The sequence below is a fragment of the Oikopleura dioica genome, chromosome 2, assembly GCF_907165135.1.
Source record: "Oikopleura dioica chromosome 2, OKI2018_I68_1.0, whole genome shotgun sequence".
NCBI lineage: Eukaryota > Metazoa > Chordata > Appendicularia > Copelata > Oikopleuridae > Oikopleura > Oikopleura dioica.
This window is the reverse complement of record NC_137292.1, coordinates 8,056,168-8,081,178: the sequence shown is the minus strand read 5'-3', so window position 1 is coordinate 8,081,178 and position 25,011 is coordinate 8,056,168. Positions and strand designations below refer to the sequence as shown.

Genomic DNA, 25,011 nt, shown 5'->3' with positions numbered 1-25,011 from the left:
GAAAAGCATTTCTAGTATTCGAAAAAGTATCGATATTCTTGTTGTTCTTTGCTGTTTTCGTCGTTGACCGCTTTTGTCTTTTTACGGTGTTGAAAAGAATCTTTTCTGTCAAAGACCCGACTTGTCTAGCACCAAAAAGAGCGCTTCCGTTGGCCGCTTCTTTGCCACACATGTAAGTTTTCAACACCTCCCTTAGTTTTAGTCCTAGGAGGTTCGGATCGTCTGACAGGCTTTCGTCCTATATTATTCCTCGGGGCAGCCTGGGCTCGTTCCAGAGCGCGTTTGACACGCTCTTTTTTGGGCTTCTTCTTGTTCTCTTGCCTTTTCCTCTCGGGCTCGTGCGCGTCGATCTTTTTCGAAGCTTTTTTCGTACTGAGCTACGGTTTCGGAAGGAAGGTTCTCCATTTCATCCAACAATTGAGACAAGGTGTTTTCGATAGAAACCTGAAAAGCGACTGATGATCTGAATCATGAAGACATAGAAGAGAACGAAAAGGTCGCCTAAAAACTGAAACTTACGACCATATGAAGCGTTGGAATTTGCGCATCTTCGTTCCCGACGATATTTCCATAGACCTTTTTGATCGCATCATCATACTGCTTTACCATCTTATCCTGATCTGCTTCGTCATAATTGCCGAAAGAGAAAAACTCGCATTTCAACTGAAAACATTGATTTTCAAATAAAAGTTCTAGAAAACCGGCGTTTTACCTTCAAGTCTTCGACTTTTTCTGTTTCTCGTTTTACGTTTGCTTCCAGCATTTCGATCTTTTCGTGGTTCAAATTTTAAAAATCTCCAATTTTCTAAGAAAAAAAAGAAGAACCGTTCCTGATCGGTGAGAAAGTTGACTTCTTTATTGAGCCTTTCTTCTGTTACTTTTGCATGCGCTTTCATATCGTCCAGTGCTTCCTCCATGTCTTGTCCGTTTTGAATCATTGACAGATTTTGATCCTCCAGATCGTGGAACAGAGTCAGTAAATCCTCCGGGTCTGAAAAAAGTAGAATAATTTGATCTGAATTCTTGAGCATGCAATTTTCTACGAAGTGGAAACTTACTGCTGAAATAAAGATAGGCTTCTTCCTCATCGGAGCTAGAATCGACGAGGTCGGGAGTCTTCCTCTCATCCGTTTGACGATCAGTAGAAGGCGTGAATGAAATAGAACTCGCTGGATCACGATTCTGATTAGCTGATATTTTGGAAGGCCTTGCACTCGCTCTTCGCCCTTGGCTCATGACAGAAGCTCGTGCTGAGCTCTTTCGCTTGCTGGATGCTGCTCGCAAATTTGAACTTGAATCGCCAGCCGATGAGACGGCAGATTGTTTACGAGATGGCTTCTTTTCCTTTTTAGGCTTTCGGTGTTCTTCTGGCGTCAATGTATCGACAAATGAGCGATATTTCTTAATTTGAAAAATGTTAATCTTCAGTGGAAAGAATGGTTCTACATTAGGGCGTGGTGAACCTCAAGTGTTATGCTCGATTACGTTCTTTCAGATAAGGTGAGCTTGAAATCGCCCATCCAAACAAATGCTAATATTCGGCGGAATCGAGGCTCATCAGAAGACCTTACTCACCAAAGCCGTAATCAAAGCATAACACTGGAAGTTCAACACTCCCTCATAGGGTGCTCAATCGCTTAGAATAATTTAATTTTTTATTTCCACTGAAATTAAATAACGCTGAAAACGACTCAGACTGTTGGAACTCTCAAATGTCATCATAAGCTTGCGTAAGGTAAGATAAGAAATTCTCAAAAGGGTTAGAAGAGAGAGAGAGGTGTCAGGTCTGCTAGCCACTGACTTAGGGAGCCACAAATTGAGACCGTTTTTGAAGGCACTTCAAGGCAGCATGTTTCCATGCTAAATTTAGTTTACCTTGTACATTTTGAGCCTTTCTTCGGACTTCGAAATTTCCGTTTCGATGCCTCGGATAGTGTTGTGAAGCTTTTTGACAGCAGCTACTTTTTCCAGTTTTCTTCTCGTTTCTTCTTCGACTCTTTTGATCGATTCAACCGAGTTGGCGTCATTTTCTTTCAAAAACTTGTCGAAAGTTATCTAAAAGGAAATAATAATTGTTGCAGGAAAAAGCTGTCTGTACCGCGTCTTCTTCCAGACATTTTTCAGCAATAACCAGTTTCTTTTCTTCCTCCCGGGCGAGATTTTCCAGCTGGCGCATTTCTTCACGTTTCACGGAAATCGCATATTTGACGTGGAACATTTCGCGTTTTCTGGCGATGTACTCGGTTATTCCTTCCTTTTTTTGAGTTCCGAAACATTCGTTTCGAGTTGCAACTGGTTATCAATAGATGGGATAAACGGTGCTCTCCTGGGCTCAGCAACCTGCGAAGAAAACCTGAGTCAGAGTCTAAAGGATCTTTTTAATACATAGCCGCTTTTTTAACAATGACGACCCTGACTCAGGTTTTCTACAGTTTTCCGAGCCCGGATGCTCCCGAAAATAGCATTTTATCTGATCTCATTCAGAAAGGCTAAATATTGACGGATTTACTTTTGCAGCCAATCCTTCATATATTTGCGATTTTCAATTTTTGAAAATGACGCAGATGCGGATCTAGATCATTAGAATCTTAGTCGATCTCGAAAGGCTGTCTACCAACGCCGAGAATTATACAACCAATGCTCCGGCAAGTGTGCAGATTAAATTTTGTGAAAATTGACTTGATCGGAATTTTCTATCGTCATCATCGAAAGTTCATTTGATGAACCCTGTCTGGGAAAAGCAATGAGGCTCATGTGAGCTGTGATGATTCGGAAACAAGCTGCAGGATTATTCAACACTAAGCCAAGTCAGTCCAAGTTCACGAGCTGTGGAACTCCTGCCTTGTTGACCGGATGTGGTTTCATATTATCCCACGATCTTCCGCCAAAAGATCCGTTTCGTCATCGTCGGGTTCTTCTGCCAGAACAATTTTTCTCATTCGTGACGTTAGCTCGGACGTTCGTGTTGCATTCGTGTGCTTTTCGTGCACTAGAATTGAAAATTATCAATCATTCTTCGGATTTGAGTCAGACTGCAGTACCTTTTAGATTTCGCTGTTCTCGTCTGAATTGCGCCTGTCGTTTCACTTCATCATCCTGCATTTTGAACATGTCCGCATCTGGCGGAATGACGAACGGATTCTTCTCGTTCGTACTATCATCTACAGGGAGACTTCGATTTCGCGATTTTCCAGAGGGGATTGGAACCAGGCTGGGTTTATGATCGTCATCCGCCTGAAAGAGAATTGGGGATCTAGTGGGATTATGATTATTCAATTCTACCCTCGGAAAATTCAAACTACAATGACGTTTCGAATTAATTCTCAATCTTATCGAGCCTTTCGTAATCAAAAGGAGGATTCGCATTTTGATGACTGTGAGCCGGTACCGTACAATCATTGCGAATCATGGAATTTTGAATCTGACGATTTCCGTAGATCCCCCAGTGCAGCCCTAAGAACCGGGTCCGGGAACAGAATTCCTGGTGGAAATGTGGAAATCCACTGGCAGCAAACAAATTTCAAACAGATTCAAAATTCCTGATTTCCGCCAAAAAGACGTCAAATCAAATTACTTTATTCTGATCTTTTTTATGATTCTGGTTAAATTGAAGATTTTCCAAACTAATCCGCGTCCCAAAAGGACTTGTGACAATGAGAAAAATTTGCTCAGAAATTCACGATTCCATAGCTTTCAATTAAAACCTTTTTCACTGGCGAACGCATTCTGCGTCTTTTTTCAATAGATCTAGAGCTGCAGGAGAATCGGATCGGACGCGTCCGAATTTATTCTCAGCGCGTTTTACTGCGCGCGTGGGCGATTCGATTGATCCGATTGGCCGAGCGCGCTTCGTGTGACGATACGCCTCCACTGAAAACTCTTTTAGAATTTCTTCTGGAAGCCCTTCAGCGTTGAAATTTCACCTGCTGAATTGTCGGACAGTCTTTCCAGTCAATAGAGAATTCTAGAGATTCATCAGAAGACCTTTTACTGCTGGAAAATTGCGTCTAGAGCTGTTTTTTGGGAATCTTCTTGGAGAAAAAGAGTAATAACTTTTGCGTTTTAGACCGAGACCGGATTTTAAAAATCAAAAATGAAGGCAAAGGGCGATCTTCGCGAGTTCATCGTCACCGGCCGAAAGGTAATCATTACAAGTTAATAATTACTGCATAAATATTATATTGTATCAAGAAAGTTAAATGTCAGAACCTTTCAATAAGTTAAGCCTTGATGCTCCCTTTTACAATCATTTGAAGTCGCTTATCTCCAGAATAGTTATCTGTAAGATTCGTTATGACAGGAGCTTCCCGGACATAGACAGTTATGTTTTTTAAAGCTCTGGCAACCCTTTTCTCAAACTTTTCTGATATTAACTTTTTCAGTTGCCTTCTGACTCTCAGCCCCACCCATCGGTCTACCGAGTCCGACTCTTCGCCCCAGACCCAATTGCTGCCAAATCTCGATTCTGGTACTTTGTGTCCTACTACAAGAAGGTCAACAAGACCGCTGGTGAAATCATCTCCGGTAAGAAATAATAGCCACTGGTTCTTTTCTATTCCGGAAATTCTTATCTTTCTTTTGATCAACTAAAAATTCAGTCAAGAAGGTCGCTGAGAAGACCCCCGGTCTCGTCAAGAACTTCGGTATCTGGGTCCGATACGACTCCCGATCTGGTACCCACAACATGTACCGAGAGTACCGAGACACCCAGACCGCTGGTGCCGTCACCCAGTGCTACCGAGACATGGGTGCCCGCCATCGAGCTCGACCTGGCTCTATCCAGATCCTTCGAGTAAGTTTTCCACGCACTTCTACCCCCCCCTCTTCCCCATAAAAACAGTTTTTGATTCTTTCGACTATTTTGACTCGAGCGTTCTTCCAACATCCAAATTTGTTCAAAATTAGGAAACTTTCAACGGACAATAGTAAATTAAAGATATTCATTTTGAATGTTTCATAGACTTTCAAAACTGAATGAAAATAGACAAGTCTTATATTAAATTCTGTATTGGAAAGAAGTCAGACTGTCAGACAGTATGGACGGAAAGTTTTAACTTTTCATCTGCTTTTTCAAAAAAGGAATGTCTCATACCCGGGCATGAACATAGTCCACAGACAACTTCCTGTCTACCATTTCACTCCCTAGCAGCAAGTTCACATCAAGATCGTCTGACCATGATTTCTGACACTGGAAAGTAACAATTTCCTCTTCAGGTAGAGCGACTCCCCGTCACCAACGCTGCCGGCGAGAAGCAGGGAGCCAAGCGACCACACATCACCCAGCTCTTGGACTCGAAGATCCGATTCCCTCTTCCACGAAGAATCATGTCCCGAAAGGCGCAGAACGCTCCTCGATTTGCCACCAAACGACCAAGCACCATGTAAATCGCTTCTGGATCTTGATTTTTCGTTTTCTGTCCTTTTCAATAAAATAAGAATTGTGACGGGTATTTTTCCATAATTATTGTCATTTCTACCTCTCTAGTGCAAGCAGGAGTCATTTTGCAGGTTGATTTCTATTAGAAATTTATTCTGTTTTTTTCCGAGACCTGTGTACTGTTCTCGGCTATCTGTGTAAAAATTTTGCGTCGGGTTAATGGAACGAACTAACAAATTTGATGAATAGGCCTCGTCTTTGTAAAAGACCTACGAAAGCTTTTTCCAATCCTGACTCAGGCTCTCTACACAGGTTCCCTAACTCAGCCTGTGTCAACTCCGTTTTTTCAATCCTTATTAATATTTATGGCGAAGGCCCTTCGCGGCTTGGTTTTTGAGAAGACCGCTGTTCGGCTTTTTATTGAGGCTCTTTCATGACCCTGACTCAGATTTTGCACATAGAGTTGAGGGCTCAACTTGAGCCACTGAATGCGCTTAACGAGTGCTTGAAAGTAAAGGAATCGAATCGCTTAGAATGTGCTGATAAATTTGAAATGGCTGAAACTGCTGGCTTTTTCGGATTTGACACGTCGATTCCCAACAACGACACTGGCGCTTGGGATGAAGACGAGGCTAGTCGCTCGAGTAATGCGAAAAACGATGAAACATTTGGACCTGATGCGGGCGCCTGGCCGAAACTGGGCGAAGTTGGCGGCTCTCGGCATTTAGTTTCGAAGCTGGAGAGTATGACGGTTTCGAACGGTGGTGCTGGAGGTTTTCCCGATGATCCGGCGATCATGAGTCTTCAAGAGAAGCCGCTTGTGTCAATGCCTGATAGAAGTGCACAGCTGCAGAATATGGAGAAGATTTGGGGTCAGCCGCAGCAGCCTCCTTCGAACCCTCTCCAAAACATGGAGAAAATCTGGAACCAAGCTCCTCCTCCACAGCACAACGCTGCCCCCGGTGGAATCGCCCCTCCACCTGGCTTTGGCCCTCCACCAGGATTCGCGCCGAGACAGGAGCCAGTAGCACCACCAATGCCCGGAAACATTGGGACCGCCGACTCGATTGTTGGAAATCTTGTTCAACAGGCTGGACCGGGAAATATTGGCCCTCCAGGAGCTCCGATGCAAAGAGGGCTCAACGTCGAAGAATTGGAAAGACAGCATTTTGCAGAAGGGCTTGATGCGCTTTCTCGACGAGGGACGATGGTTGGGAAAGATTCACGAGAATTCGAAGCTGCGCAGGTTGTAGCACAGGAAATTCGGCAACCACCACAAGGTAAGTTTCCAATTTTCGATTTTTAGAAAGAAAATTTCTCCAAAAAAAAGCTATCAAATTAAAACTTAAAAAAAGGTACCATCGGCCAACTCCATCCTGAGCATCGGCGAGCACTGGAGCGCAATAAAAATAGGAACGACAATCGTAACAACCGTCATAATCAACAACGCCGACGAGACCCTTATGGTAAGAGATAACAGACAAATTCTATCTAAAGCATTCTTTAGCGAATCTGATGAGTCGTCGAGAGCGAGAATGGATCACTTCTATGCAGCTGAGAGCTCTTGAAATCAAGAATCCGGAGATCGAGGTTTTCAATTTCACTTTTCTTACCTTAACTCATTTTGAAGGACTATTACTACGTAAATTACATGAAGAGACTGATGCAAAAAGGCAATGCAAAGAACCAACGCGAGCTCGTAACTCCTGCTCCGAAAGAAAACAACAGGAATCGAAAACGCAACGATTCGGAAAAAGAGTCAAAGAAAGAAGGTGACGAGGACGGAAAGGAAAAAGAAAAGAAAGAGCGCAAGCCTTGGTCAGAAGGCTCTCTTGGAAAACCGGTCTCTAGCTCCGGTAATTGGCGAATTAAAAATGCATGAGAGGTCATTTCTATTGTTAGTTCATAACCCGCGAAAAATGATTCAAATCATGGTGAAATCGGCAGAGGAATCAGTCTCGGAAGAAGGCGGTGAAGGACAAAATGCAATTGAGCCACCGAAGCAAACGAATAAATTGAAACTTTTGAAGGAAATCGAAGCTGCTTTCATGGTCCTTATGGACCTTGAGCTCATGGTCCAGGTATTTTTACGCATTCTTTGTCTTGTTTCTATTTCTCGATTTTTAGGACGAGCTCAGAAACTTTGGCCAAGAAGCAAAGAAAACTCAAGAACTTGTTTCGTTCATCAAACCCAGCGAGAAAGTGCGCCTCGTCTCTCTTTTGAGCATTCGCAAAGGAAAACGCCTTGTCCAGAGAACGTTGCCTTATTTGAACCAAGAAGATGCCGCTGAGATTCTTGTCTGCTTCTTCAACAACTTGGCGTTGTTGATCAAGCGCGATGCTGATGATGATGTTTTGCATGAGCTCTACGATGTCTTGGCCAATACTATCAATACTCTTGACTTAGAAAAGGTTTGTTTTTTAGTAATTTTAGATAGTTTTTAAAAAAATTTTTTAGATTATTGAAATGGCGAGCAGAAAGCGACACAACAACCTGAAGCCAATTGCGTGCCACTCTTTTGGCGCGTCCATGATCTGCAAATTACTCGATCGCGGCCAAATCCTTCTCAGTCAAATGTCCATCCAGGTAAAAGCGACCATTTGAATTGGAATCGAGCTTAATTTGAGGAATTTCCGGCCGACTGGCGCCAAGCCTGGCTCGATCTGGTGAAGACATTGACGCGGGAGATCGCGGCAGTTGCCGTCAAGGGAGTGCTCCCGCCGCTGCTCGGTGTTTATCCTGCTCTCGCCAAGGCACTCGAGCGTTCCGCCTCTCAGAAGCATTTGATAGGGTCAGTTGAGCTTTTATGCTTTCCGGAAACGCGCCCAGCGCTTATCATTTCGCGATATCTTCAATAGGCTTACCGTAATTTTAGGCATCTCAATGGAACTCAAACCAACGCCAAACCCGCTCCTGTTTTCAACAATCAGAACTCCTTTGGATACTAACCAAGTGATATTTAGCTCAGTATCCTTCTACGAAAAACCAACAAAAACCGTCTAAACACAGAAAAAAACAGGATCCTGCTATAATCGGGCATATTTGTTTCAGTCCCGAGGATCCTAACAAAAAAATCCATTAAAACCCTTACAAAAAAAAGATAAAAAAAGAATGGCCCTGCGAAGGAGGCCAAAAAGATTCAATATTTTCTTTCGCAAAAATACAACTTTCACTGAGCAGGCTATATTTGTTAACAGAACCACTCAGTACCATAAAAAAGAATTATTCTCTATTTCACAGGAATATGATGATACTATTCTCCGTCCTTATATTTATTTTCAAGGCTTATTAATTACAAATTTAATGTTCTTCCAAGTTCGTGTCCTTTTTTCTTTTAAATTTTGATTTAAAATTATTTCATTCGAAAATCAAAATTGACCTTCTATTTCTCTATTTTCCTGTTCCAATTGAACTATTCTTAATTTCAGTTTTTCTATTTCAGTTTCAACTTCATTTATATCATCAGTTTTTTTAAATTTGGTGAATTAAATAAACAATTCGGCTTAGGACTCTTCAAAAAATATGCAATTGTTTCAAAATTAAATGATCATAATTAAGAAAAAGTCCGTGAGAACCGATCGAAATGGCATCCGCATTCAAAAAATACCAAAAGTCAATGGCAAAACCTCATCGCGAGCGTTCCCAGCCAGGAAAGTGTTCATTTTAGTTCATTTTTATTTGACTTTTTGGACCAAAAATTTTGGTCAGTTTTGGCCATAAAGAGGCTGGTTTTTATGAACACTGTGGTCAGAATTCCGCCAGAAACTTGGATTTCTCGAGAAGAAGCAAGACTACAAAGCCCGGGCGACAAATTTCAAGAACAAGCAGGCCAAGCTGCTTCAGTTGAGACAGAAAGCGGAATTCAAGAATCCAGATGAGTTCTACTTTGGAATGTGCAGCGCCAAACTGGTCGAAGGAGAACATACAGCGCTCAAAGAAGGGCTCACAAAAGGTACGTACAGTTTTAGCATTGTTACTGTAACAAAAAAGATGTTTGCTTTTTTATTGAGTTCTTGTGTGTTTGAGCTTGGAGTTTAGAGGAGATCGCGCTGATCGAAACAAAGGACTTGAAATGGCTGGAGAAGCGCATCGTCATGGAGAGCCGTAAAATCGAGCGATTACGGAAAAGTGTGCACATTTTTGAGGTATATTTGCCGTCAAATTTCAATTTTTATTTTCTATTTGCGCAGACGAGCAAGCCAGTCAACCAGCACATTATTTTCCAAGACGAAGATGAAGAGGGCATCGAACTTGCCGAACAACTCGAAACCACGGAGGAGATGCTGGGCAGGACACATAATCGACTTACCAAGAAACAACTAGAGGTACTAAACTGAAAGAAAGCCATCGCTAAATCAGCTTTTCAGGATCTCCCGCAATACAAAAAGGAAGACTACGAGCAAGTAAAAATAGAACGGCTGAAGACCCAGCGAGAACTGCTCGACCGAATGAAACGACTTGAAAAGCTCCAAAACGCCAAAAACGAGCTCATGAGAAAAGAAGAAAGCCGCGAAAAGAAGCCAGAAATTAAAAATGCGAAGCTAGCGAAAAAGTACAATTTTGTACAGCTCAGAAAGAAATAGAAAAAGAATGTCTGTCCATCTGTTTATTGAAAGTCGGTTTTTTGCTTTTACTTCTATTCGAATTTTAGAATGAGAGAGAAAATTCTTTGAAAATGTTTTCAAAAAAGAAGTCGAAGAAAAAAGACTCGGTCGTTTACAGCCAAGACGAGCAAAAACGGCTCTCCGAGCTCGCTCAAGCTCATGGCCTCTCGCATGCTCAAACGCCGTCTTCTTTCCGAAACAAGGTCTTTGGTCGAAAAGAATCCAAAAAGTCCAAGATCGAGATCTCAACCCCTTTTGCCTTTCAACACGTTGCCCAGGCGGTCGCTGGACCAGAGGACCGCGCTTCTATTCACAGTTCGGGATCAAACCTATCCCACGATAATTCCGTCGTTCATACAAATAAGCATAATGAAAGGTACCATTTCGCAGACTTTGCTATTTTTTCTGACAATTAAGATTAGTACATCTTCCCGAAGTTCAATGGGCGATCAGCAAGCTCAATTTGTCAGACCTACCCGTTCCGCCTCGCATGCGTCCAATCATGCTCATTCTACTCCTTCCCACCTTCTTCCTCAACGCAAGGACTCCATCGGCCACTACAGCAATGTTCCTTCATCATACCAAAGACAGCCTGTTCCAGATACGTGGTCGTTAGCCAGCGGCATCCGGCCGGGCAACAGCAATCAGAGCTGGAAACAATCCATTTCTTCACTTCATTCAGCCCCATTCCCGTCTGAACAACCCGATCCATATCAACGCTGCTACGTTAAAGAGAAGGTTTATCCGAAAGAGATTCCCGTCCCGCCGCCAGACTCGACAAAACTCCTGGGCCCGAGGAGGAAGGTAGTTCTTACGCGCCGACCAGACACGGGGTTCGGCTTTTCTCTCCGAAGAAGTACGATTTCCGAGCGAGATCAGACCAGAAGAACTGTCCTCTTTGCCGAACCAGGAGCTAGCGGTTGTGGACTGCTTCCTGGCGATAGGCTTTTAGAAATCAACGGTGTCGATGTTGAACACGCTCAGCAAGAAGATGCTGTTGCAAAAATTAAGGAGTGGATTCATGATTCCATTGACGTCGATCATGCTGTTTTTTTCCAGGGGAGAGTCACTCACCCCAACTTAGTTATAAAATGATTACGCTAATATGGAAGACTCATGATTCCACCAATGATAAATCCACCTTGAGGCAGCTGGGAATAGCGTGACGCTTACCGTGCAGTCTATACCGGAATTGACGGAGCTGGCTGTACGTAAGCCGGATGGAATCGAAAAGTGTCATTTACTGTCGGAGAAAAATATTGCTGAGCTGTCTTTTGCCGGCTCGCTGGTAGAACGAGGCAAACCTGTAAGTTTTGAGGTCTTGAAGTTTTCCGATTACATAATAAAAGCGGGCGAAAAGGCTCCAAGTTCAAAGTTTGCGTCTTATCAAATGGCTCTTGATGACGCTGTAGCCCTCACAGCAAGTCGCAGCTAGTGATTAGTGAGTAGTGCTGGAGCAAACGTGCTAACTCTGCCTCGGGCGGGTGCGTATTAATAGCACTTTGGTCCCTAAACTGTCCCTCCATTGGCCTAGCAGTCAGTTGACAGCTAGTGCCAGATCACTTTTGCACCCTCAACTTGACCAAAAAACATCAAACCGCACCAGACAAAGAAAAATTAAGAAATATGAGTAGATAGAGAGTAGGAAGAAAAAAGAGATTGGAAGTACTGTAGAAGATAGAAAGATATCGAAGAAAATAGAATGCCGAAGCTGACAGGAAAATTCGCCGCTTGGGAGCAAAAAGCAGCTAATGATACTCCAAAGGGCCCGACAATGCGGCCAGTATCAAGGGTAAATTCAGCCTTTTTTCATACTTGAATATTGATTATTTTGATATCAATAGTTCTCAACGAGTATACCCTTATTTATGAATTAAAAAGTATGTCTAAAACTATAAAAAGGCATCGACTATCGGCGGCCGCTCGAAAGCACCCTTGGACGATAATAAATCGGATGCCGGGCGTGAAACCCCTTTTGGTCCTATGAAGAAGAAAAAACCAACTGCTATCAAAAAAATCGAAGAGGCCCAGGCCAAGCTCAACGGAGATATTGATGGTAAAATAAGCAACCTAGGCATGGGCTTTTCCACAAATTCATAATAATAAAATTATCATTTTGATTAGATTTTTGAGAAAAAGCGAATTTAAAATTTTTGAATTTCGTAATCTCTTAATTTGAATTTCAAATTTTCAATTTTGATGAAAATGATTTACGTAAAAGGTGATTTTTCTAAAAAAAATTTGGCACCCGTTGATGTCTCTGTATAAAGCCCTGTATAAAGATAAAATGGAATTTCTTTCAAAAATAAAAACCCCAGAAACATCCCCAAAGACTCCAAAGGCAGGCCCGAAGAAACTAGGAACAAATAAAGCACTGGCAATGTTCGAAGCAAAAACAACATCCGCGAAAGAGGAAGCCCAAGGAAGAAATCCGTCATCGAAGATGGACAGAATACAAAACTGGGTGAACGATATTTCCGAAGAGAAGATTACCCCATCGCCTAATAACTCGCCTGAGTCTGCACATGTGTTGGGCAAATCTTCTGGCCCTCCGAAAGTAAAGAAAAAATACACGACTTCCGGCAGAAGGACGAGTTCTATGTCCGGAATGGATATAACCAAGACAAGCGCGAGAAAGTCTGTTGATCTGTCTAAGCTTCCTCAGCCCGCAGATCTTCGAGTTCCATTCGACAAAACCAACAGCTTGAGAAGACCTTTGAGAGAGAATCTTACAATAACACAGGATCAAGTTCAAGAAGAAGAAGAAGAGTGGACTCTCGTCAAGCTTCAAAATGGCATCGACTCATCGGACTCGTCATCGTACGAAATTGTTGACGCCGCGGAAGAATTAGAGCAGGTTGATTTTTTTTGTGTTGAGTTTGAAAATCAATCGAGAAAAATTTTAACTGAAGTTGAAAGTTTGGCCGTTGGGGACTTGAAAGAGCGCAGCGTCATCGAGCGCCATTTGATGAGCCATTTTCCCGACAAAGCAATTATCACCCCCTTTTCTTCTACCAGACAAAGAGCATTTGCCTAACATGAATAGATTTAAATTTTAGTAGAAAAAATTCTTAAAAAAATTTTTAGCTCCGCGTTGACGATGATTTGCCGGATGAGCTGTGGGAAAAGGGCGAAAAATTGTGGCTTATTCATCGAGCAGGCATCGCGTCCTGCAGAATTCTACCAAAAGAAGCGCCGTCCGGTCATTTGATGGACGGCAAAACTAAAGTCAGACTTGAGCAGGACGGGTCTGTTCTTATTGTTGATGAGGCAGCTACTGAGCCAGCAAATCACCCTGACCAAGAAAGGAGATGACTAGTGATTTACTGGGTATATATTTAATATCAGTTTTACAAAGAGATGGTTCAAATTCCATCTTTACTGGAATCATTATTACAATCTACCGAATTCGGATGTGTTGTACATTCGCGTTTATGGTATGAATCTACATTTTTCGAGAAAAGCTTACGCTTATTTATCATATTAGAAACGATTGTTTATCATGGTGCTGCGTATTTGTGCTTATTTGAATTTCAATTCCATCGGTATCGTTTCAAATTGGTACACGTTCTTCCTTATTAACGTTCGAAATTTCAATCTCATCTCTAAAAAAGACAGATGTGAAGATATCACCCATTTGACTTTCCTAAACGAGTCATCGTCGTTGCACACGCTGAGGCAGCGTCTGGGAGGGAAACTTATTCATACTTTCTGCGGGAATCAGTTGATCACAATCAATCCTCGTCATTCGCTAGCTGCATACTCGGACAAAGTTATTTCCATGTTCCGTGGCTGCCGTCGAGAAGAGCTGCCGCCCCACATTTATGCGACGGCACAATCCGCCTATCGTCGCATGCTTAAGGCAAACCAGAATCAAGCCATTTGTCCTATTGGCATTTCTGGTGCTGGAAAGAGTATCATGGTCGAACACACACTAAACTACCTCCTAACAGTATCGAATACTAGCATCAAAAAAGATGTGGTTAATGCTGCATGGATGGCGCTTGAATCCGTCAGTTGCGTCGAATCACCCCAGGGTCGTGCAAGTTCAAAAGATGTGAAGCTGTTTCATCTTGACTACGATAAGTCAGGGTCTCTTGTTTCCATTGATGTCCAGAGTGCTCTGCTAGACAAGGAGCACATAACATCAAGCTCACAAGATCAATCTAACTTCCTCGCTCTTCATATCCTCGCGGAGGGGGCAAAAGCTGAGCTGAGGAAAGACTTATTCATGAACGACAGGACGAAGACTGACAACAGATACCTCCCTCCTACCAAGTCTCAGAACGAGCCAAGCTATTGGGTTCGTCGATTAGAAAAATTCAATCTGGCATTAAAAGCACTCGACGCCGAAGCTAATCAAATTAGATATATTATGTGTCTTTTGGCAGCGATTCTTCATTTGGGATGTGCAGGTTCCGAAAAGACCCCAGACGGAAAGCGATTCCAATACTCCGATCCTGAATCAGCTCAACGAGCAGCTGCTGTCCTCGGAATTCCACAGGAGAGTCTTCAAAAATATATTTTCGAACAGACTGTTCCTGGACGACCAGCGAAGAACACTAATCTTGGGCAAGCTGCTATCGATGCTTTTGCACAAGGATTGTACTGTGAAGTGTACCAGATTATTTACTCTATTGTGAATGCTGCCTTCAAAGGACGAGAAAGTGGAGTTCATACGATCACGGTTGTTGATATTCCAGGTTATCAGCTTGGTAAACATCAATCTCTTTCATCCTTGCTCTTCAACTACACTAACGACAGATTAATGCAAGTTCATGACGAAAAACTGTTTCAAGATGTCCAAAAACGGTATGAGCAAGAAGGGCTGGAACTTGATTTACCCGTGCCAGATGTGGACTTGTCAGCATCTGTGGACCTGGTGGACCGACAAAATCGTGCGGCTTACAATGAGGATGATGCCAAAGGTATTTTGTGGATGCTTGAGGAGGAAGCGCTGTATCCTAACTCGTCTGCTGAAACATTCACGGGCAAGGTTTTGACTCAATACGGCATCGGCAGGGATCCACTCGTCCTACCAGCGACAGAATCTAGGAGCGGATTTAAGATCCGACATCAACATGGTCAGTTCGAGGCTGAATATGAATCAGCTTCTTGGCTCATGGGCTCAAGAGAAGCTCCCCCCTCAGTTTACCTGCACAGCCAACTTCTTGTCCGAATCGAAGAAGGTCATAATACAAAGTCTCGCCAAACGCTCAAACGACCTAGGAGGAGATTTTGTCCGTGTAGGTACAATCAGAAGATCAACCACTTCTGGAAGAAGAAATGTCTCAAGTCTTCCAGCAACGAAACGAAAGAGTCCAACCCTCCAAGCAAAGGTCTCCGTGGATTTGATCGTTGATAAGCTTCGACGATGCGAAGTGCATTTTGTCAATGCCTTGTCTCCAACGATCCAAGCGGAGCAATCGGCACTCACAGACATGCCATTCCTGAGAATGCAGATTAGAGGTCTGCGCCTCGTTGAATCCGGCCGCTTCATCAAACAGGGATTCCCAGACTCACTCAACTTTGACGAATTTATCAGACAATTTGGCTGCTTGGTGAAGGTCTATCCCAACGATTACCACAAAACGCCCGATATTGTTAAGCTGCATTGCGATGCACATGAGCTAGAGCGAACTCAATATAAGATCGGTCGATCGAAGATCTTCTTCAGAACTGGCATCATTGCGAAATTAGAGACAAGGCGAAATAAGAAACTGAATATTCTTCTCTCGAGTTTCCAAGCTCGCTGCAAAGGTCATCTTCAAAGGAAGAAGTTTGAAAAGCGAAAAGTCGGAGAGGTCGCTGCTAGAACGATTCAGAGGAATATCCGAAGTTATATGGAAAGAAAATCGTGGCCTTGGTGGAAACTCTATACCAACATCATCCCCCTTATTGAAACTCACAGAGCGGATGTGGAGCTTCACGAGAAAACCACAGAGCTGGAAAAATTAAAGCTCAAATTCGAGCTACTGGAGGAAGAGAATGCTAGGAACAAAGAACGGGCGGACAAACTGAATTCCAAGGTAACTTTTGAGAGTCCAGTTTAAAACCTCCTTAAAATTTTAAAAGCCTCTCTTTCCCCGAGGATATTTTTACAGGGAATGTTTAACTAGAGAGCTACCAGGGATCGGCTTAAATGATGACCTTCAGCCGTAAAATTATTATTTAACGCTTGAGATTAAAAAAGCTATAATCAATCACTATCAAGAAAAGACTTCCTCTTTTTATGATTCACAAAATAATTATTTTTGGATTGCGCCGACCAAGTGTGACTTTTCGGAGCATCGACAAATAATTTGTTGAGCTTCTTCTGATCCGACATTTAACAGGTGGTGCCGGAGGGCACCGGTTCGGTGATTGTTGTTTTCTAAACTTGGAGCTTGATAAATAATCGAGAAAACTGTATCTAAGCTCCGTAGTGTGAAATCAAGGAGGACTTTTTGTACTCCCCCCTTTGTCTTTTTAACAATCCGTGCCAAACCTATTGAAAAATATGAAAGAAGATAATTGCCAAGAAAACTAGAATGTTTTGTTTTAGGTAGAAGAGCTCACACACGACCTAATCGAAGAGCAAAACGCCAACGCCGAGACAAACGAGCAGCTTGAAATCGAGATCGCAGAACGACGACAAGTCCAGCTTGAAAATCGTGACTTGAAATCACGCGCAGACGACAGCGAAAAGGTGTGATAAATCATAAATTAAATTATCCATGGAAAAATTATCATTTTATCGAGAAAATATTTTTAAACGAGACAAAGGAAGGGCTATTCTTGCTCAAATTAGTTTCTTTTGATAGAATCAGTCAGACAATAGCAGACATGCCAGATCTTTGCATAAGAATTATCATTTTATACGCGAATAACCTGAAGGCGTTTTCTCCGTAGAATTCAATATTCTACCGCTAGGATTAAGGATATAAGCTATGAATTTGAACTTTCGTAGCGCCTAAATGCGTAGTAGGATCATTTTCATTTCAAAAGCAATCCTACCTAAAAATGCACGCAAAACTCAAATATGGTACTTTTATAAAGAATTTTATTGAAAATTTTCCTTTTAGAGCGATTTCAAATCTTACTCTCTCGATTTCTCGAAATTTTTCCATTGAATCGCTAAAACTAAACCGTGTCTATTATTTCAATGATGTTAAGCTAGAAAATTGACGGGCTTTTATTTCGAAACTCTTTCGAATTTTTATTCTAGCGTTTCCTCTTTTTTGCTCCTGTTTTTCTTCTTTTTGTGCTTTTTCGCGTGCAACCAATCAAAGCGCTCCGCTCAACCGCGCCACTCTCACGGAAAAGAGGAGTCGAGAGAGCGAGCGCCAAGCGCACCGCTTTTTACACTATTCGCGCGCTTGGTAAGCCTCATGGAAATGGCTCTAAAATCGGTTTCGGTCGGAATTAGGGAAAACTGATCCGTCAATTTTGTAGATAAGGGTTAAGAGAAGTTATTTATCGAAAAAACTGGACCGATTTAGTGGAAAAATTTCGAGGAATCGAGAGAGTAAGATTTGAAATCGCTCTAAAAGGAAAGTTTTCAATAAAATTTTTTTTTAAAGTACCATATTTGAGTTTTGCGTGAATTTTTAGGTAGGATTACTTTTGAAGTGAAAATGATCCTACTTCGCATTTAGGCGCTACGAAAGTTCAAATTCATAGCTTATATCCTTAAGAGATTGACTTCATTGAGTGTTAATATCTGTCAAGCAAATATTATTGTTCTGATAGTATTTGACTTGGCAATAATTCGGAATTTCGAGTTTCCTTTTTACGAAACCAGAAAGATAAACCGCCTTTTCAGAGGTTTGAAGAAATCGACATCGAGCTAGCCGAACTGCGCCAACGCCACAATCACACAGTTGAGCAAATGAACAAAACCGTTGTTGATGATTCCGGCGATGGCGACGAGACTGTTGAAGAAGGTTTCTAGTCATTTGCTCATCATTTTCTAAAATATAAATATAGTTCGTATTCGCCTGGAACATCAAATCAGAGAAGTCGAATTCGAAAAGAAAAAGCTCGAAGGCGACCTTGAAGAAAAGCTCGAAGTAATGCGAACTGAGAAGCGCAACACTGAAAAACAACTGAACGAGCTAAAAGAAGAGCTTGAAAACCGCGATCAAGATCTTTCCCAATCCAAGAAGCGGCAAGCCAGACAACTTGCCGAGCTTCACGATACAAAATTGCAGCTAGAGGAAGTCTCAGCGAAGAATCATGAGCTCGAAAAGAAGCAGCGCAAGTTTGACTCTGAAATGTACGGTCAGCAAGCGGAAACTGCGCAGCACAAGATCGACAAGGATAAATCCCAGCGAGAGAAGGAGAATCTTCAGGTGGGGAAGAAAAAGATAAATAAATCGACTAACTTTTTAAAATTTCAGGCGCAAGTTTTCAAGCTGAAAAATGAGCTTGATGAGAAAATCAATGATCTCGAGCTGTCGGAAAAGAGGAACCAACGATTGGAAGCGGAAATTCAAGATTATATTTCGAGAGATGACGGTAATTTTTCAAATTTTACTCAATTTTATGATTTGGGGCGTATATCATTCATTTTTTTTCATGGAATATCTGGGACCTGAAAACGAAGATATTTCCTTTTCCGACCGACCATTTAATATAATATTTCCATTTTTTTTGACGTTAACCTTTAATTAAATCGCCTTTTTAGACGACGGAGAAATGGTAAACCAGCTCAAACGTAGCAAACGCGAATTGGAGCAAAATTTCCAAGAATTACAGGAGGAATTCGATGAGCTCCTCGCTGAAAATCAGCAAACTGAGCAAGCTCGCGATAGATTCCAGGTTCAAAATGAGCGCGATCGACAGCAATATCAGCGTCAGCTTGAAGCTAAGGATCAAGAAATTGGTAAAATTTTTGGGTCTTAACTTTTAGCAATAGTAAGACATAGAATACAGTTTTTGTCCTAGTTGGATAGACACAGGATTTGTAAAAACCACGAATCTATAGTCTGTAGAGGAAGATTAGAGCATTGAATTACGTATGCTGCAAATCTCGTATATTCATCTTTAGACGACCAACGAGCGGGTTTCCAAAAGAGAATTAAACAACTCGAGATACAGCTTGAAGAGGAAGAGTCCGAGCGTCAAAGCGCTCATAAACAGCGGAAGGAAGCTGAACTCAAGCTTAATGTTAGTTCATGTAGTTTTTTCATTTTTCATACTTCTATTGCCTAGGAATTGCGCACTACCGTTCCCGCCAAAAACGAGGAGAGCGAGAGGAAACTTCGTCGAGATATCCAGGTGAGCAATTTATATTTTCCGTCAAGTGCGAGAAAAATTCGGGATTTCATAAAAATTGGCATCATCTTTATAGCGATACCGTGCCCTTCTGAAGGATGCCCAGCTCCAAATTGAAGTTCTACGAAACGACTCTGTTTCACGAGCACAGCTCAAGCAACTTCAGACTCAACTTGAAGAGGCCTCGATGAATCAGAACAAGGTGTCGAAGAGCAAGAAATCGATCGAGTTTGAAAATGAGGATCTTGTGAGCCAGATTGAGGAACTCACCAGGGCAAAGCAGGAAGTTGAAAGACAGCTTGCGGACTCACATAGAGAACGGTAAGATCTAGATATTTTATATATAAAGTAGAGCTTTGCGGTTTATTTTTTGACAACAAAAATATTTTGAAAAAGCGATGAATATTTGTAGAGGATTATACTCTTCTTTCCGTAAATTTAAGCCACTGTCTAAGACAACTTGCGGATGTTTTGTCTTTAGAAATGACCTCTGCAATCGAATAGAAGAGCAAGAAGAAGATCTCGAAGAAACGATGCAAAAGTACAAATCCGCGGTCGATAACTACAACAGATCTCAGTCTGAACTCGTCGGTGTCAACACGGAATTCGAAGCGCTCAAATCAGAAAAATATCTTCTTGAAGAGCGTGTTAGAAACCTTCAAATGTCGAATCAACAATACGAGACCAACTATGTCGACAAATCTCATGTTCTCAGAGCTGAGGCAAGAGCTAGAGAAGCAGAAACCAAACTTGAATTTGAAAAATCCACCACCAAGAGGCTTGAAACGCAGATCAATAGGCTGAAGGACAACGCTGAAAAATATCAAAATCAGAGAACGCAAGATCTCTCCGACAAGGATCGTGAGAAGGTGACTTATTTTGAAGCGAACTTTGAGGCTATAATAATTTTAGGATGCGTCGAGAAAATCAAAGAAAGCTTTGCAGGAAGCTCGCGAGGATCTTACTATTGCCGAGCGCAAGTATCACGAATCCAAGTCCAAGGTTGAAGAGCTTGAGCTCGAGATTACCCGCCTCAGTTCGACCAACGAAGCTCTCCAGCAAGACCTCAAACTCGCGTTCAAAAGAATATCAGGTACTTCTACATAATTTTGAACATTTGTTAAATTTCCGAATGTTTCAACTACTCATTATTATAGATCTACAGCAGGCATTCGAGGCTCTTGAAGATTCAGATGTCGACTTGTCTGATGTTTCGTCTGACGACGATCCCGATAATATGACGTAAATTAAAATGAAAACTTTCCAGTACTGATGACTTTTCAGGCTTTATTCTTCCGCTTTACCTCCTGTATCCCGCCTCGGTGGTTCAATTTCCAGACTTGATCGCGACGATCAAAGGTATCGTAACAGTCGCCCGAGATATCGAAGTTTGCAGAACAGTTTTCATTTATAAAAGATTATATACCAAAAAAAGCGTTTTTTAATTCATAACCATTCAACTTCTTCAAACAATCTCACTGCCATCCTTCCATCCGAGTGTTTAAGCTAAACCTGTCTAATACAAAAAAAAACTGTGTGTGTACTAAAAACAGCAACAAAACAGAAACATCGTGTGAGCCATTTTCTTATTGCCCTTGCTCTATTTGTATTGCTATAGCTGCATCTCTTGTGGTGCCTCAGAAAGGCCAGAATCTTCTCTAACTATTGGAACTCTTCATTCCGCGATCACTGGTCTATCTACTGTTGGCAGAGCAAAGAAGCGAATGACAGGTGCTGAGCGCAAGAAAGCCGCCCAAAAGGCCCGAAAGAAGCTTGTGAAGGAAATGGATGCATATCAGGAGCGATCTGAATCACGCTGTGCGTCAAGGGCTGGCTCTAGACCTGGTTCACGAAGCGGCTCAGTTTCCAGAGCGAACAGAAATATTCTTGCTGATACGGAGTATAATTCCAAACAAGCCGGTGCTGATTTTACGATGGATGAGCTTACCAAAAAGCTTTCCGGTAGAATAATCATCGCTGTTAATCAATTAATCTTTCTTTTCAGGGGCCGTCTCGCAGATTGATGATAGCCTGAGCCGTGCTGGATCTCCAACTGGATCTATGATTTCCGAAAGCCGACAGGAGCTTGTAAATCTTGTCGATGATTTCGGCGCTAACCGAGCTCAGTCTCGAATGTCTCGGGCGTCGACTCTCCGACCAGGTTCACGTGTCGGTTCTCGAGCAGGTTCCAGAGCTGGTTCTCCTGAACGACCGATGACTCTTCCGCCAGCAAGAAAAGAAAATGACCCTATCTTGAGAAAACTAGAAGATATTGATCCATATTTGCTTCTTCACTCAACGCCCGAACAACTGGCCAAAGAACTTGGCATGCGGCGAACTAAAGACGTCGGTGATATCAACGAAGAGATCGAAATCATCCGAACGGAATCGCGAATGGGATCAAGAAACGGATCTCGCTCGCGAGCGTCCGACATGGAGGAAAAAGAATCACGCAGAGCTAAGGTTGGAGCGTTCGCAGATGTCACTAGGCAAATTGACAACATGAAAACTGATCACATCAGGAGCAAAATATTTGCGAGACATGAAGCCGAATCGCTGAGTGATTCATGCTCGAATGATTCGATCAAGAAGTCGCCACAGGAGGCAAGGAGGAAATCAATCCTGCGCAAACCGAAGGGACGAACTTCTGTTGACCTTGATGACGAAATTTCGCCATATGATTCTATCTCTAACGCTGGCCGATTGAAAGATAGAAAATATGACTTCGAGGATGACGATGATGACGAGGATGATGCAAACGATATCGCTGATGATATTGTCAGACAGACGATGGCTCAATACTCGACCAACTCTAAAAAGTTCAATAAATCCGTCGGCTATGACGACAATGACATCTCGGACGAAGAAGAAAAGCTTCAAGCTGCGCGTGGAAAGAAAAAAACAAATAAAATTGTACTTTCCGACGAAAATGATGACGATGAATTTAAACCGAAGCGAGCTCCGCGAAAGCTTGGCGGGAAGACACTCGAGGAGCGTCAGAAAGAAGACCCATTAGATCTCACTAAAACTCGACATCGGCTGTTGATGCCCGATCCGAATGATCCCCTTGATCCTGCAAATATCGAAAAAATGCTTGAAGCAAGGATGAAAGCAAGACGAGCATCGGAAGCAGGTGAATCAGACGATGATAGAGAGTCCACAGTTTCCACTTCATCCAAAGCATCGAGAACAGGAGAGGACTGGTTGGAGATGGCAGCCAGAGCGGCAAAAATGAGCGCTGAACTTAGTGCTCTAGATGCGGAGCCCATAGATAACGCCAAGGTAAGTATCTCTAGTCGATGATTCTATAAGAATCTTTCTCTTCTAGTTTGACCGAGTTTACAATGACGTCCTGGAAAAGAAAAAGTCCACTACTCCTGAATCTGATGACGAAGATCTATCAGAAGGCGACGATGAATTCGATGTTCCTCCAAAAAGACAATCAAAAGATAGCAACGACAGTACTCCAAAGTTCCGCTCGCGTTTTCTCGACAAAGTCCGTGGAAGCATCACCGAAAAACCTGATCAAAGGTAAACAGATTACGCACTTCAGAAATAAAATCGACTTCTAGGAAAATAGCTGAGGACTACATAAAGGGAAGAACAAGTCGACAAAGCTCTGAAGGTTCCTCGAATCGAGCAAGCAGTCGCGTTTCTTTCACTGAGCCGATAAGTTCGAAAAGCCGCAAAGAACGAAACCGAGCTCCTTCTGGTCAATCTAACTTCACCCTGGATCCCGATGGAGATGATGTATCGCTGGCAAGATTCGGAGTTCGATGTGAAACTGCTACGCCGATTTCAGGTATTTCAAGAATTCAAATTTTGTCTTCTAATCATTCGGTTGAACTTTCCAAAGGAGGATTTCTTTGTCAGAGTTGGCCTTGGGAAAGTGCTAGTTTTTATAAGGTTATCTGCCATCGTTTATTGTAATCATCGGTTAGACACTCGTAAAAACGTGATTGCCACTTTGTGAATCGACGTAATTATTAGCGCGTACCCCATGATTGCTTCTGCGAAGGTCAAGTATTAACCATCTTGATTTTAGGCTCTCGTAAGACTCGACAACGAAGTGGAGACTCGACGATTTCGACGAGCTCAAATCGCAAATCTGAAAAAGTGAAAGACATCATGTCCGGATATCTGAGGAGCTGAATATCCCTTCAATGGCTTTTTCTTCTCCGGCTCACGCAATATTTCTTCATCCTTACTTTTTATACAATAAAAAACCTTCTGCCTATGTTCTTATTTATCTCGCTCAAAAAACTTGTCACATCTTTTGAAAACGTATCTATTCCAAAATAATTTCAGATATTTTTATCTTATTTCTCAAGAAGATCCAAATTGAACTTTTTACGTCGGCTGTTTTCCCCTGGCCACAACATTAGCGCTCTATTGAATGTTTCTGACCGCCAAGATTAGTGCACAAACGATTGCCTTTTCATAAGTTCTTCGCAAATTTGAACTTGTCGTACGAGGCAATTTTGAAGCTGTCGGAAACGTCAAAATGTCGAAGAACATTTCGTTTAAATTTTGGCAGTAAAATGAACGTTGGGAATTGTCTTTGTTTGCCAAGCAAATTTCAATATCGATATTTTCATCAATTTGCGTGGCAAATGACAACAGCTGAGAAATACTGTAAATTTAAATTAATAAAACATGAGTGCGTCAATATGAGATTATTTTGGAGTGAAGACGTCTGCCCATATCGTCAATATAATTGTACATTCCGTTTATCTTATTTCGTTTATTTCAAATTCTGTGCCATCCGCTACTAGTTGCCGCCTAAATGCGAACCTCGCGACAACTAGTAGCAGTGAAAACGGGCGCTTTCTCTTCGGCGCTCAAGCGAAGGTTGCCCTTTCTCGGCGGGGTATGCGCCCTAGATTCCCCTTGGCGGGGGCCTAAGCGGCAACTATTAGCGGTGAGCGCGAAGGATGAAAATGCGACCCACGCGACAACTAGTAGCAGTGAAACGGACCGGCAACTAGTAGCGGATGGCACAGTTCCTTAATAACATTTGTACTTTATGCGCGTTGAATGGTTATGAAACAATAAATTTTCGTGCGAAGATACACAGTGTATCGTACACTGTATCCGACAATAAAGAATCGGAAAAGATAATTTTATTTTAGGACACCCCGCCAAGATGAACTTTAATTAACGAAGGTGCAATACTATCAATATTTAAAAAAATCAAAAATCAACCGTCATCCCGCCAACTTCATGGAATCAATAAAGGAAAAATACTTCATCGAAATCGTTACTACTGTTCCTTACTTACCTCCCAGTATTACTTGGAAAGAAAACTGCCGGTTGTGGGTTTCTACTTCTATTTAAAACTTGTCAAAGCTGTTTATATTAAAAATTTAAAAAGATTTTCACGCGCTTTTTGCTCATCAAAAGCTCGTGATCTTCTTTAGCTCATTAACCCATCCCAAAAAAGAGTAATTTATCGAAAACTGTTTAACTTTATTTATATTTATTCAAATTAAAAATCTGGCTGACCTACCTCCATCAAAAAGTATTCAAAGTAGTCCAACTTACTCAGCATCAATCCCTTCTATTTTCGACGTCTACTATTTGTTTATCGCCCTTTCCGGCCAATAATTTTAGTTGGTGTATCTCCGACAAATAATAATATTTCTGTTTGACGGAAGGCCCTTCCGCATGTTTTCTTAGCTTCTGTTTTTCTGTTCCCTTATCTCCTTCTAAAATACATGTTTTTCGTTTGTTACTTCTCACTTCAGACCAAGCTTTTTGTTCTTATTCTT

At 42.1% G+C, this 25,011-nt stretch overlaps 8 protein-coding genes across 8 annotated transcripts; 7 read left to right on the top strand and 1 right to left on the bottom strand.

Moving 5' to 3' along the window:
- Window positions 1-191: 191 nt before the first annotated feature.
- Window positions 192-3,179, bottom strand: LOC145696109 (cilia- and flagella-associated protein 100-like). Its single transcript, XM_081773096.1, has 9 exons — window positions 3,042-3,179; window positions 2,842-2,989; window positions 2,099-2,254; window positions 1,876-2,055; window positions 1,059-1,401; window positions 833-991; window positions 713-771; window positions 520-663; window positions 192-444 (listed from the first exon to the last, which is right to left on the bottom strand). The coding sequence occupies exons 2-9, from the start codon at window positions 2,863-2,865 to the stop codon at window positions 244-246; spliced, it is 1,266 nt and encodes a 421-aa protein (XP_081629222.1). The 5' UTR covers window positions 2,866-2,989; window positions 3,042-3,179; the 3' UTR covers window positions 192-243.
- Window positions 3,180-3,999: 820 nt separating this feature from the next.
- On the top strand, window positions 4,000-5,450 carry LOC145696110 (large ribosomal subunit protein eL20-like). The gene is made up of 4 exons (XM_081773098.1): window positions 4,000-4,141; window positions 4,383-4,524; window positions 4,599-4,792; window positions 5,215-5,450. Exons 1-4 carry the CDS (start codon window positions 4,094-4,096, stop codon window positions 5,383-5,385), a joined length of 555 nt encoding a protein of 184 aa, XP_081629224.1. The 5' UTR covers window positions 4,000-4,093; the 3' UTR covers window positions 5,386-5,450.
- Window positions 5,451-5,885: 435 nt separating this feature from the next.
- Window positions 5,886-8,887, top strand: LOC145697012 (protein PAT1 homolog 2-like). Its single transcript, XM_081774144.1, has 9 exons — window positions 5,886-6,657; window positions 6,733-6,843; window positions 6,885-6,967; window positions 7,008-7,233; window positions 7,280-7,458; window positions 7,505-7,789; window positions 7,836-7,964; window positions 8,006-8,169; window positions 8,254-8,887. The coding sequence occupies exons 1-9, from the start codon at window positions 5,931-5,933 to the stop codon at window positions 8,324-8,326; spliced, it is 1,977 nt and encodes a 658-aa protein (XP_081630270.1). The 5' UTR covers window positions 5,886-5,930; the 3' UTR covers window positions 8,327-8,887.
- Window positions 8,888-8,920: 33 nt separating this feature from the next.
- On the top strand, window positions 8,921-9,993 carry LOC145697013 (putative U3 small nucleolar RNA-associated protein 11). Its single transcript, XM_081774146.1, has 5 exons — window positions 8,921-9,028; window positions 9,130-9,330; window positions 9,417-9,523; window positions 9,569-9,703; window positions 9,746-9,993. The coding sequence occupies exons 1-5, from the start codon at window positions 8,962-8,964 to the stop codon at window positions 9,959-9,961; spliced, it is 726 nt and encodes a 241-aa protein (XP_081630272.1). The 5' UTR covers window positions 8,921-8,961; the 3' UTR covers window positions 9,962-9,993.
- A 40-nt stretch (window positions 9,994-10,033) lies between these two features.
- LOC145700260 (uncharacterized) lies at window positions 10,034-11,098 on the top strand. Its single transcript, XM_081777508.1, has 2 exons — window positions 10,034-10,358; window positions 10,405-11,098. The coding sequence occupies exons 1-2, from the start codon at window positions 10,054-10,056 to the stop codon at window positions 11,075-11,077; spliced, it is 978 nt and encodes a 325-aa protein (XP_081633634.1). The 5' UTR covers window positions 10,034-10,053; the 3' UTR covers window positions 11,078-11,098.
- A 239-nt stretch (window positions 11,099-11,337) lies between these two features.
- Window positions 11,338-13,297, top strand: LOC145698065 (uncharacterized). The gene is made up of 4 exons (XM_081775270.1): window positions 11,338-11,774; window positions 11,885-12,056; window positions 12,265-12,839; window positions 13,070-13,297. Exons 1-4 carry the CDS (start codon window positions 11,685-11,687, stop codon window positions 13,295-13,297), a joined length of 1,065 nt encoding a protein of 354 aa, XP_081631396.1. The 5' UTR covers window positions 11,338-11,684.
- Window positions 13,298-13,484: 187 nt separating this feature from the next.
- Window positions 13,485-15,049, top strand: LOC145698063 (unconventional myosin-XVIIIa-like). The gene is made up of 2 exons (XM_081775269.1): window positions 13,485-14,978; window positions 15,038-15,049. Exons 1-2 carry the CDS (start codon window positions 13,485-13,487, stop codon window positions 15,047-15,049), a joined length of 1,506 nt encoding a protein of 501 aa, XP_081631395.1.
- On the top strand, window positions 14,921-24,330 carry LOC145700258 (unconventional myosin-XVIIIa-like). The gene is made up of 18 exons (XM_081777507.1): window positions 14,921-16,011; window positions 16,527-16,670; window positions 17,787-17,907; window positions 17,951-18,315; window positions 18,364-18,481; window positions 18,651-18,848; window positions 19,014-19,132; window positions 19,178-19,243; window positions 19,317-19,561; window positions 19,722-20,109; window positions 20,153-20,333; window positions 20,398-20,482; window positions 20,525-20,599; window positions 20,859-21,202; window positions 21,246-22,522; window positions 22,569-22,771; window positions 22,813-23,042; window positions 23,286-24,330. The coding sequence occupies exons 1-18, from the start codon at window positions 15,064-15,066 to the stop codon at window positions 23,390-23,392; spliced, it is 5,214 nt and encodes a 1,737-aa protein (XP_081633633.1). The 5' UTR covers window positions 14,921-15,063; the 3' UTR covers window positions 23,393-24,330.
- The last annotated feature ends 681 nt before the right edge of the window (window positions 24,331-25,011 follow it).